At 46.3% G+C, this 13,310-nt stretch overlaps 1 protein-coding gene across 3 annotated transcripts in view; it reads right to left on the bottom strand.

Moving 5' to 3' along the window:
* Nucleotides 1-13,310, bottom strand: part of CHKA (choline kinase alpha) — a 45,134-nt gene that overhangs the window by 5,144 nt on the left and 26,680 nt on the right. For all 3 annotated transcript variants that reach the window (XM_059709870.1, XM_059709871.1, XM_059709872.1), the window contains 6 exons: nt 8,548-8,661; nt 6,603-6,736; nt 6,176-6,280; nt 5,149-5,207; nt 3,455-3,542; nt 2,061-2,169 (listed from right to left, as the gene is read on the bottom strand). In XM_059709870.1, coding sequence (XP_059565853.1) covers nt 2,061-2,169; nt 3,455-3,542; nt 5,149-5,207; nt 6,176-6,280; nt 6,603-6,736; nt 8,548-8,661 — 609 coding nt within the window. The remainder of the gene's footprint in view (nt 1-2,060; nt 2,170-3,454; nt 3,543-5,148; nt 5,208-6,175; nt 6,281-6,602; nt 6,737-8,547; nt 8,662-13,310) is intronic.

The raw sequence follows: 13,310 nt of genomic DNA, 5'->3' as shown, positions 1-13,310 counted from the left end.
TTCATTTCCAGTAGGGGGCATGCGGGACAATTAGTTTTTAAAACCCATGGTTGAACCACTGCACTAGTAGGATTAATTTCTGGGAGACACTAACTGCTGAAACTGGCAAATGAAGACAGAAAACTTGAGTTGAATTGATTGACACCTTAATGACTCTCCCTCCAAAAAGTCCTAGGCCCAGACTGTTTTGCAAGCAAGATCTACCAAACTTCCAAAGATTAGGTATCATCTTCATTGTAAACAAACTTATTCCAGAAAATAAAAAGGGAGACTCAGCTCACTTTAAAAGACTACTATAATTGATTCCAAAATATGTAATACTTTAAAAAATGAACATTCAAGACCCATGTGCACAGATGCAGAACTCCTAAAGTATGATACTGCCTGATTGGACCCACCAGAGCATCACCGTTTATTGCCGAAATTCCAGGAGGTTTTAATGTTTAAAAACATCTCACTAATGAATTAAAGAGAGAAAAGCATTAGACAGCCTTGATGCATCTATGAGGTAACCAGATAAAGATCAACACGTTGGTTTCAAAACCTCCCAGAAAACAGGAATAGAACTGCCTTCAATTCCCATGCTGTGCGGGTTGGCAGTTACACAGCTCTGCCTCCCGCTGCAATGAATTGCCTTTGCACTGAAGATCTGCCCTGACCGGCAAGGAGGAGCGCACTGGAGACCATGGTGTGTGCTCTCCCCCAGGCTTTCTCCCGCCCTTCCTTCTCACACAGCACGACCCTGAGGTCCAAGCATCTGGCCACTGCAGGCATACTCCAGTTCTTCACAGTCAGCCTTCAAATATGACCAGAAGACTCCAGCTGGCATGGCCCAGTGGTTGAGCATCGACCTATGAACCAGGAGGTCGCAGTTCAATTCTCTATCAAGGCACATGTCTAGGTTATGGGTTGATCCCCACTGTGGGGCCTGCAAGAGGCAGCCAATCAATGATTCTCTCTCATCGTTGATGTTTCTATCTCTCCTTCCCTCTCCTTTCTTCTCTGAAATCAATAAAAATGTATTTAAAAATAATACCTATGGCCAGAAGAGAGCAACAGAGTTTTGGGCAGGAGCTATATTCATCAACAAGCCTGAAGTTGAAAGGCTGCCCATAGAGTCTGCGCTACCTACTGAAGGCTATCACTGTGCCTAACTGAGGGGGGTGGGTGCCTAACAAACACCTGCTCAGTGAGCTACGGAAGCAACTGACTGCATCCCTGTCCGCTCCCAACCTCTGTGAATGCTTCTGAGCAGGCAGGACGCTCCAGGAGGGCAGGTGTGGAGCTGCCACCTGTGTAAGCTGGGCGAGGCGGCTTGGTGTACTGCCCCCAGCCCTGCCTGCTTCCACGTGCCTACTTATGCTCAACCCAGGCTTCAGTGTTGGGCTGAGGAATGCAAGAGAAGGGTCCCAGGAGGCAATCCCCAGTCACTGGACTCCCGTAACTCAGGACAGGACAGAGAAGTGTTAACATGGCAGCAGCTACGACACCGAGACGACCCCTCTCTGCACAACAGGAAACAGATCAGTGATCCCCAAAAGGCAGCTAGAAAGCAAAAGAGAGGCTACACCTTTTAGAAAAAACTAAAAAGAACTACAAAGGGGGCTGTGATCCTCTCTGACTGAATACCGGTATCTCTGGCACACTGAACTCAACTGTCAAGTTTGTATCTACATTTAACGAAAAAAAGAAACATTTAAAAATATATTTTATTGATTTTTTACAGAGAGGAAGGGAGAGGGATAGAGAGTTAGAAACATCGATGATAGAGAAACATGGATCAGCTGCCTCCTGCACATCTCCTACTGGGGATGTGCCCGCAACCAAGGTACGTGCCCTTGACCGGAATCGAACCTGGGACCTTTTAGTACGCAGGCTGATGCTCTATCCACTGAGCCAAACCGGTTTCGGTGAAAAAAAGAAACATTTAAAGCAAGAGGGTTTGCCTAAGCATTACAGTTTAAAAAAGGTATCTTTCCAAATTGTGATGTGAGCAACACTAACTGTATAAGGCTGCCCTGGGTAATTCACCGACTCCAATGTACACACCCCGGCCTTACCTGCTGCTTCCTGGTGGGGAACTTCCCCAAGTTTGCTCTGAAAAAGGGGTACTTCTCATAGTTATAATCATACATCCACTCACAGAAATGGTTCGCAATGTCGAATCCCCTGAAAAAGAGATCAGAAATGCAGAGAATGAGGCAACTGCCCACACCAAACTCCATGTACAGAGAGAGGCTGAGTCATGAGCATCCCTCCTGGCCACGCACTGGACTTCCTGAGGTCCCAGAAGTACACCTGCTTCAGGGTCAGGGACAGCCAATGGGGCCACTACCAGAACCAAGGAAGCAACAAAGCGCCTCCTGACCCGCCGCTCAGAGCAATTGCTCGAGAGCATTTTCCTGCCATCAGCTCTCTTTTATGAAAGGAAATAATCTGAGCAAAAGGAAGTACCAGATTCTGGATTCTGATCACGCACAGCCCTGCTCCCCCAACAGGAGCTAAGGAGCTAAGGAGCTAAGGACGGGCTGCACAGCAGCGGTGAGGACATCCCGCCTGGGGACAGAAAGCATTGCTTCCAGAAAAAACTTTGTAACGTACAATATTGTTACCTATTGTCCCCTATAGGTGTTTCATACACATATTCTTTTTTTTTTTTTTAAATATATTTTATTGATTTTTTACAGAGAGGAAGGGAAAGAGATAGAGAGTTAGAAACATCGATGATGAGAGAAACATCGATCAGCTGCCTCCTGCACATCTCCTACTGGGGATGTGCCCGCAACCCAGGTACATGCCCTTGACCGGAATCGAACCCGGGACCCCTCAGTCCGCAGGCCGACGCTCTATCCACTGAGCCAAACCGGTTTCGGCCATACACATATTCTTTTTTTTTTTTTTTTAAATATATTTTATTGATTTTTTACAGAGAGGAAAGGAGAGAGAAAGAGAGTTAGAAACATCGATGAGAGAGAAACATCGATCAGCTGCCTCCTGCACATCTCCTACTGGGGATGTGCCCGCAACCCAGGTACATGCCCTTGACCGGAATCGAACCCGGGACCCCTCAGTCCGCAGGCCGACGCTCTATCCACTGAGCCAAACCAGTTTTGGCTCATACACATATTCAAATAAAATAGTATGGAAGTGCCCTGGCTGGTGATTGAAGGGTCCCGGGTTCGATTCCAGTCAAGGGCACATGCCTGGGTTGTGGGCTCAATCCCCAGTAGGGGGCGTGCAGGAGGCAACCGATCAATGATTCTCTCTCATTATTGATATTTCTCTCTCTCTTTCCCTCTCCTGTCCTCTCGGAAATCAATAAAAATATATAAAAAAATAGTATGGAAGTAAAACACCAACACATTACCTGTAATTATTTTCTTTCTTTAAAAAAAATATATATATTTTATTGATAGTATTATAGACGTCTCCCATTTCTCCCCCCGTTACTTACCTGTAATTATAACTGCTGTATTCAAAGTCGATGAGCATCAGTTTCTGGTTTTCCAAATTCTCTCTCCCTTCCAGCAATAAGATGTTACCTGCAGAAAGGTATGCATGGCATGACTTTTACTCTGGGCAGGTTTCACATTCGAAGGTATAAGTCCTGAACAGCAGGGCGAGTCTCTGACCCTTTCAGGGATGCTAACCACACACGGAGTGAAAGTGGCCGAGTCCTGGGTGGCTCCTGGAGCAGCACTCGCCTGGGAGGCCTGGCCCGTGGGGGGAGGCCAGGGTCCCTGTCTGTTCACAGTAGCCACAGGAGTGCGGCCCTGGGCTCTCCCTGGGTTCTCTGGACATGGGGCACAAAGGGAAATGTCTTTTTGACACGCTGGAACTCTAGCTACCCCGACATCCCCACCGCCCCGAGATGGGGATGCTGGGAAGCTGTGTTCTGGTGTCCTCCCACCCAATGAGAATACCAGAGGTGAGGTCAGACACTACAGGGCTCCAGGGATCACACCTGGCCCCACCGTGTGGCCCTCACCAGGCTTTCTAACCAAGGCCACAGATAACATTCGTACATTTCCTTTAGGGCTGGATTCTGGGCCAGAAGTGAGTTGACCACCACACTGACCCTCAGGCCTACATTCTGAGACCCCCACACTCTCCACAATGCCCAGCATCTCAGTACCCATGGGCGGTGGGCGAGGAGGGCCCGCCTGGCTCATCTACTGGCCACTCCCTCTGCAAGGATTCTGCAGGTGGCACAATTTCTAGGCTTTTCAGCAGCACCTGTGTCCAGTGGCCATGGAGGAGAAGTAGAGGCAGATGCCCACAAAGCAGAACAAAGTAAATGAACTCCGTGCACGCCATCCTCTCACACGCTGCCATCACAGGCCAGCTGACCTCCCTCACACACAACACTGGCTGATGTGTCTACATGTTGCTTGATCAGACTTGGCTGGCAACGATCAGCTAATTACTAAAAGGTACTTTGGCTTACATTAAGGTCTTACTGATGACTTGTCTTCAACAGAGACTGTTCTTAAAATTAAAACAAACTGCTCAGCCTGGCCAAGGGCCCAAAGGTGGACCACAGGGCAAAGCCACACCACAGCCAGAGTCATTGCAAGGTGTGAACTAATGTTCCGCAAGGAGGTGGCTTTGATACGCTGCAAGGTGCTGCTCTGGATGGGCTTGGCCCAGGACAGACCGAAGCAGCAGACCTGCCCTGGTTCTGCTCGTCTAGGTTAACAGTCAGGTCCACCGACAGGCGTCAAACACTGAGACTTAGGAAGTTGAAGGCCTTTATCCCAGCTCCCAGTTTAAGTGAATATTCTGATTTTTTCTGAATATATATCTTTTTACAGAAATGAAATGATATTCTACATGTTTTTCTAAAACTTGCTTTTCTCTCTCTGGAGACTTTTCTATTGGCTTATATAAAATTCTACCTCTTTTTTTTTTTGAGAATTTTTATGAATTTATTTGAGCCAAATTCATGACATGCTGAGAAGCAAGATCTCTAATGCTCCCTCTTTCTTTTTAATAGTTATGCAACACTTCAAGTCTGGCTGTGCCTCAAATCCTCTCTCTGCCTGAACACCTAGCGTTTGCTATACACCCTGGAGGCTATCTTTTAGTACACACACACACACACACACACACACACACACACACACACACACTGGGGGCAAGTCTTACCTTCTTGACAGTCATTATGACAAAATACAACTGGAGATGGAGTGGATTCAAGCAATGATCTGGAAAAGGAAGGTTTTGCTATTACTTACCAAACTTTTAAGAAGCCCAATGCAAACAGTCCTGCTGTCTCAGCAAACCCTGCACTGTATTAGTGCTCCAAACAACATGGCCTCTGGGTAATGTCTGTCACTTGTGAAAACTCTGTCCTATGTGGGCCAGGCCCCAGGACAGCCTGTGCTCAGTCTCTCCCTCTCCTTCCCTCCTCTCCCCACCCTCCTCTCTCTCCTCTCCTCACCTCAACTTTCCTCTCCTCCTGCAGTCCCTCCTCTGAGCCCAACTGACCCCTGACCAGAGCACATCCCTTCAGGCCGGTCTGTTTTGGCCACTGGTTTCCTTGAGAACACTTATCACAACTTCACATTATTTTCTTTATTTACTTGTATTCTGTCTCTCTTGACAGAACAGAAGTGTCTTGAAGAATGTCTTGGTTACCTTTTCCTCAGCACCAATCACAAGGCCCAGCTCAACAGACTCAAATACTGAGTATTAAAGGTGCAGATACTCCCACTTGGGGCATGTGTGCTAGGAGTCTGCATCCCCGGCCTCCGAAGACTCCATGGTGGCATCGACTTCGACAGCGATGGCAAGCTTCTTCCTGTATTTCCCCACAGCTTGGGGTGCACTGTTCCCCTCATTGGCTGACACTCCCAGCCTGCCCCCACGATTGGTTGTTTTGTTTCAGAAAAAAACTACTACCCTGGGTGCACGGCTGCCACAGCCAGCAACCATCCCCCTGGCATTGCACTCCCACCATGAAGCCTTCTGTGAACACCAGGAAATGACATCACTCCTGTAAACTAATGCCAGGTGACAAGCCCATTGTTTAAAGCCATCCTGCAAAACAGATGTAAATGCCAGACCTGAGGCAATGCTTACTTAGCATTATTGACAGCTGTGTTGGTGACTAAGAAAATTTACATTTCTGGATGCCTACTTCCTAGGTCAGGAAATGGATGCACATACTGACCTCAGGCTCTCCAGTTCCAAAGGCAGGTTGTAACTGAGGAATCTGTGGAGCTGCTTCACCTTGGCTCCCTCGGTAAATTTAATTCTCAGCACTTGATTTAGATACCTTCCAAAAGAGAGAGAACAGAAACGCATTGCTCAACCACCACGCTTGTCCTTGGGCTCCAGTTCAATGTAACCAGCAACGCCAGGGGCACCGGATCTCCACGATAGGGGAAAGGAAAGGGCATGGGGTCCACGCACTCTGGAAGCAGGCTTCCTGCTCATCCACTGTTCAGTGGCGTTTCCTGGTTCAGGAACTGATTCTGACATGGAAGAAAGATCTACTCGTGAGGCATACACCACCAGCTAACAGCTGCACACCTCTGGCACCACCAGGAGCTGCCAATGTAAAACTAAAGTTAGAGAAAAATGATCTGACCACTTACTTTTCCATTGTTCCAAAAAGCCATTTTGGTTCCTTATTGAATGGCATCTTCATTCCATGAAATGTGGCCATTTTCTCAGCTACTTCTGCAGAAATATCTGGCAAACTTAACTCTTCAGTCTCTAATCGCCGGCTCTGAAACAAAAAAGGGTGTTAGAAAATGGCATTTACCCAGGTAACCTAGGAAGTGTGAGCTCCCACAATCTCCAAGGACGAGAAGCCAGGTTTTGTGGGTGTCTCAGTCCCAGCCAATACACAAAACTCCCTTAAGAATGGGCACTGTGCCCAAAGATGGTGACCCACCAACTGCCATGACATTTCTTCTTCTTTTCTATTTTTTGTTAAATATATTTGTATTGATTTCAAAGAGAGGAAAGGAGAGGGAGACAGAAGCATCAATGATGACAGAGAATCATTGACGACCTGACTCTTGCATGCCCCTTCCTTGGAATCCAGCCTGCAACCCAGCCATGTGCCCTGACCTAGAATCGAATTGTGACCTCCTGGTTCATAGGTCAACGCTCAACCACTGAGCGACATGGGCCAGGTGCCAGGGCACTTCTTGATGAGGGGCAGGCCACCTTCAAAGGTCAATTTCGTTTTGAAATTTTTAAACTGAAAGTTTATTCTCCCACATAATTTGTGACTGCCCTCTGCTGACCCAACACTAAAAGTATACTCCCTTCTCTAGGCAAAAAAACCCAGGCTTTCAGCAGTTTATCAGGTGACCCGCCTCCAGCTCCATCAGCTGGAACAGTCCACTCTGACACATGCAGGTGAGGTGTGGTGTTCAGCAGTGCTGTAAGCTCAGCTGAGTGCCATCCCACTATTCACAGTGGGGTCCCCAGCACCTGCTTAGACTGGTACAGAGAAGGCTCTCAAGAAAACATGCGCCCAGCAAGTGGGCCTATCCTCAGCTTTCTAACCACAGCCTGAGGACAAGCGTGTGTGGCTGCTTTTCCACAGCTATTCACAGGAGCTCAGTAACCTAAGACTTGTCTATCTTTCCCACAAAAACTGCTCCCCTATAGAAACCCAGAGACATTTCTCTGAAAGTCCAAAGTGAGGCATGGCTGGCATGACTCAGTGGCTGAGTGTCAACCTATGAAACAAGATTCAATTCCCCATCAGGGCACATGCCTGGGCTGTGGGCTCAATCTCTTATGGGGTGTGCAGGAAGCAGCTGATCAATGATTCTCTTTTATCAATGATGTTTCTATCTCTCTCTCCCTCTCCCTTCCTCTCTGAAATCAGTAAAAATATATTGAAAAGAAAAGGAAAAAAATCCAAAGTGGGATAGCACAGGATAAAGAGTGAGTGTCCCCAAGCTAGAGAAATATACTCATTGCAAAACTACATGGCCAAGGGCACATTACTTATACCTCTGTGCCTCGTTCTCCAGTGTCTGTGAAATGCCAACATGCTGTGAAGTTCCTGACAAAGCTGCTCTGAACTAGCTCAGACAATGCGGGCGAGTCTCCAGCCGGCACCTAACCAGACAGTTTCAACAAGCCGCAGGTGCCCTATGATTCAGGCCAGGGCCCATCAAACTCAGTTTCTCTTCAACTCTGAATTCTCCACAAATGACCATGCTGTGGTAGGAACAGGGCACTCAGCTTTTAGTGGCAGGAGTCGGTGGACTATTAAGGAAGCTCACTCAGCTTTCTGAGCCGCTAAAAAGTGCTGGTAGCCCTGGCAGGTGTGGCTCAAGGTGCGTCGTCCCTTGTCCCGAAAGGTTGCTGGTTGATTCCAGTCAGAGCACATGCCTATTTATGGGCTCAATCCCTGGGAGGCGTGTGCAGGAGGCAGCCGAATGACGTTCTGCTCTCACATCAATGTTTCTCTCTCTCTCTCTCAAAATCAATTTTAAAAATTAAAATTTAAAAAGAAAGAAAAAGAATTTAAGTCACATTTACTATTTCAGACCAGTCGCAAACACATCTTACCGGGATAAACTGCTCCAGGCGGCCTTGCGGAAAGATGCCGTAGAGCTTCGGCCCAAGCGACCTCTCTGCAAGAATGGCAAACATGACGCTCTCCAGAACCATGGCCTCAGTGCCCTGAAACATACCAACACAGCAGACATTAGCGAGGGCTGACTTGGGCCAGGCATCAGAGTGCTTTCCCGCGAGCAGTGTCACCGGATCCCGCACCAACTCTTAAGATCAGGCATTATTATCACCCATATTTAAATATGAAGAAACAGGTTAACATCCGGAAATTTGTAGGATCCATGTCCAAAGCACTATACAGATGAGACTTAAAATTAACTTTAATTAAGGTCGCTGACTCCAAAAATGGAACAATATCTGTCAATCCTTTATTGCTCCTGTTAATTTTAAAGCCCGTGTGAGTCCCACCCTGGGCATCTTGTCCAAGGTCACAGGACCACCATGCTGGTGAGGGTGGACAGTGCCAGATGTAAGTGCAGGGGCCAAAGGCCTGCTGGCTGACCTGGCTGTTACAGTGAGCTTCCTAATTGCTCATTCAGATCAGGGGTCTGTTTTCTGGCCCAAAGAGCACCTGAACCTGGAGCATTCAAGGTTTCTATTTTCTGCTATTAACCCCAATCTTCTCCTCTGTCATTTAATATTCCATTTTCTTGCCAAGACATCTATGATGCTCATATGATTCTGTCCTAAAAATGAATGTGGATCTATAATCATTTTGCCTTCAAAATTCATGTTTTGGATTCAATTCAAACTCATTCCTTAGTTCTCTTCTCTCAGACAGCAAATTATAGCCTAAGAGTTTCCATCTGTCGGGGTGAAGGAATGGGAACTTAACCAGTGGTGCACCCGAATCTCTTAAAGCTTTTCAAACAGTTGTGTCTGAGGAGACGCCAGCAGGTGTGCTCTGAAAATTCTTTGGGGGGAGGGGTCCTACTTCACCCCTTATTAAAAAACATGCTGCTGTGCTTCTGGGATGCCCCAGGACCGGCGCAGCAGGTGGACAGCTTCAGACCATGTTGAAGCACCATCCAACCCCCTCCACAGAGACACAAGGACAGGCTCAGTGGGTACCACAGCCCCGCTGAAGTAAGTCCTGTTCTGTGGGGGCCCTGCACAGCTGAACTGTCACAGTCTATCCTTGCAGCCAATTGGCCTCAGGGTAAATCTCTCCCATTGATATGCCAAGAGCAAGTAAGGCTCTACTACAACAGGAGGGCTCAACTACACACGGGGTCAGGGTGGGAGAGGGGTGGGTAGAGCATACCTAGAGTGCCCAAGTCGGGTGAACAGGGAGGCTGTGCCACTGGACCCTACTATACTAGTACAAGGCAACTCTACCAAGCCTGGGAGACTTAACCGCTATACCTAATACATAGAAACAAACACAGGGAGGAGAGTAAGAAACATATGAAAGGACAGAACAAAACTCCAGAAAAAGAACTGAACAAAACGCAGACAAGCAATACTAATACAGAGTTCAAAACACTGGTTATAAGGATGTTCAATGACTTAAGGCAAAAGTAAACAAACTTAGAGAGAGCTTCAACAGCATAAAAAAGGACATGGAAACCATAAAAGAGAACCAGTCAGAAATGAAGGATACACTAACTAAAATGAAGATAATTTACAGGGAATCAACAGTAGGGTAAATGAAGCCAAGAATAAAAACAGCAACTTGGAATATAAAAAAAGCAAAAAACACCCAATCAGAATAGCAAAGGGAAAAAAGAATCCCCCCCAAAAAATGTGGATAGTGTAAAGGAGCCCTGGCACAACTTCAAATTTGCCAACTTCGCATTATGGAGGTGCTACAAGGAGGAGAGCAAGAACTTGAAAACCTATTTGAAGAACTGGTTAACTTCCCTAACCTGGTAAAGGAAACAGACATACAAGTCCAGGAAGCACAGAGTCCTATATAAGATATACCTAAAGAGGCCTACACCAAGACACATCATAATTAAAATACAAAAGGTTAAAGACAGAGAAAGAATCTTAAAAGCAGCAAGAGAAAAGCAGTTAGTTACCTATAAGGGAGCTGCCATAGGACTGTTAGCTGATTTCGCATCAAAAAGTTTGCAGGCCAGAAGGGACTAGCAAGAAAGACTCAATGTTACGAAAGGCAAGAACTTACAACCAAGATTACTCTACACGGCAAAGCTATCATTTAGAATGGTAGGACAAATAAAGAGCTTCCCAGACCAGAAAAACCTAAAGGAGTTAGTTCATCACCACCAAACCAGTATTACATGAAATGTTACAGGGTCTTCTTTTAAAAAAATATTTTTTTAAAATTTATTAATTTTAGAGGAAGGGAGGAGGAGAAAGAGAAACATCGAAACATCAATTTGTTGTTCCACTTATTGATGCAGTCATTGATTTTTGCATGTGCCCTGACTAGGGATTGAACCTACAACCTTGGCATATTGGGATGATGATCTAACCAACTGAGCTACCTGGCCAGGGCAGAGTCCTCTTTAAGAAGAAAACAATCTCTGACTAGGTTGCTCAATTAGCTGCAGAGTTGTCCCTTACACTGAAGGGTCATGAATCTGATTCCTGGTCAGGGCACATACCCCTGTTTCAGGTTCCATCATTTCTCTCTCACACCAATGTCAGTCTGTCTGTCTCTCTCTCTCTCTCATTTTCTCCCTCCAAGATCAGTAAGATAAAACAAATAAAAACACACATATCCTTGGGTGAGGATTTTAAAAGAAAGTTCTTTAAATCACACATTACAAAAATGAAGACAAACACATAGGCAATGATGCAAACTAAAATCAGTAGAAGGAAACAAAAAAGAAAAAAAATGCTACTTGCAAAGATATGGTGTCAAAATAAAGAAAACAGTAATTCAGTCACTTGTACATTTAGTGGGGGAAGTGGGTTTGCTGGTAATACCCCACAGTTCTAGTTCAGGCACCACCACCTTGTGTAATCCCCACAATTTGCCAACTTGCCAATTTGCATTAGGGAGGTGCTAGAAGGAGAAGAGCAAGAACTTGAAAACCTATTTGAAGAACTAGTTAACTTCCCTAACCAGGTGAAGGACACAGACATACAAGTCCAGGAAGCACAGAGTCCTATACAAGATAAACCTAAAGAGGCCTACACCAAGACACATCATAATTAAAATACAAAAGGTTAAACTATGGTCTAACCATCACCTTGTGGGGCCATCTACTTGAGGTTTTATATAAATGACTGCTATAAACCAAACTACACCCTCCTCCAAATTCATACATTGCAGCCATAACCAACCCCCAGTCCAATGGTATTTGGGTGGGGCCTTTGGAAGGTGACTGGGTTTAACTGAGGTCATGAGGGTGGAGCCCTAATGGGACCAGTGTTCTTTTTTTTTTTTTTTAATATATTTTATTGATTTTTTTTACAGAGAGGAAGGGAGAGGGATAGAGAGTTAGGAACATTGATGAGAGAGAAACATCGATCAGCTGTCTCCTGCACATCCCCCACTGGGGATGTGCCCTCAACCAAGGTACATGCCCTTGACCGGAGTTGAACCTGGGACCCTTCAGTCCACAGGCCATCGTTCTATCCACTGAGCCAAACCGGCTAGGGCGGGACCGGTGTTCTTATAAGAAGAGACACCAGAGAACTCTCACTACTTTCTCTCTCTCCACCAAGTGAGGACACAGCGAGAAGCTGGTATCTGGCAAGGCAGGAAGAGGGCTCTCACCAGAACCCGGCATGCAGGCAGGCACCCTGTCCTCCCACCTCCAGCCTCCAAAACTTCGAGAAATCAGTGTCCAGCTGTTTATGCCCCCGGGGAATTTGTTACTAAGACAATGACAATAGGTCCATAGGGTTGACCTATCAAAAGTCAATGGATTTTAAAGCAGGATTTGACTGCAATCATTAAACTCTTAATGACTGACAACAAATTCCTGACATCTCTATTTAGCTGGCAAAATGCCTTCACTCACTCATCTGACTGGACAGCAAACCTGTGTGTACGGGCACAGCACCAGAAACACCCACAGGAGAGTGTACCATGGTCTACAGAGCATCTCTCAAGCTCTCCACCTGAACCTGGGCTCCGCTGCCCCCAGGGAGCAGCAGCCCAGCGCCCCACCCATGCAGGAAGGAATAAAAGTGAGTGCAGACCCTAACTGGTTTGGCTCAGTGGATAGTGTGATGGCCTTGCGGACTGAAGGGTCCCAGGTTCGATTCCGGTCAAGGGCATATACCTTGGTTACAGGGTGTGCAGGTGGCAGCTGATCGATGTTTCTCTCTCATCAATGTTTCTAACTCTGTATTAAAAAAAAATCAACAAAATATATTTAATAAAAAAAAAGTGAGTGCAGGACAAGGAAGCTGACCTCAGCATCCAGACCAGCTGGCCTACCATTAGTGGCTCTTCGCCATCTATGCAGCTCCCAGCCCAAAACTTCAGCCCATTCCCCAGTCATTTCCAAAGATTACGACTAAGATTTCTTCTGTCTAGGTACCCTGAATTTTGTTGGAATTAAAATTTGTTTTTAAGTGTTCTCTGTTTAGAATAACTAAGTTAAAGGTCATTAAGGTTGACACTGAATAAAACACGTTTCTACCTAACCAGTTTGGCTTAGTGGATAGAGCATAGGCCTGCGGACTGAAGGGTCCCGGGTTTGATTCCGGTCAAGGGCATATACCTTGGTTGCGGGCACATCCCCAGTAGGAGGTGTGTGTGCAGGAGGCAGTTGATTGATGTTTCTAACACTCTATCCCTCTCCCTTCCTGTCTGTAAAACATCAATAAAA

The sequence above is a fragment of the Myotis daubentonii genome, chromosome 9, assembly GCF_963259705.1.
Source record: "Myotis daubentonii chromosome 9, mMyoDau2.1, whole genome shotgun sequence".
Taxonomy (NCBI): domain Eukaryota; kingdom Metazoa; phylum Chordata; class Mammalia; order Chiroptera; family Vespertilionidae; genus Myotis; species Myotis daubentonii.
The sequence above is the reverse complement of the archived record's forward strand: the minus strand, read 5'-3'. Positions and strand labels throughout refer to the sequence as shown.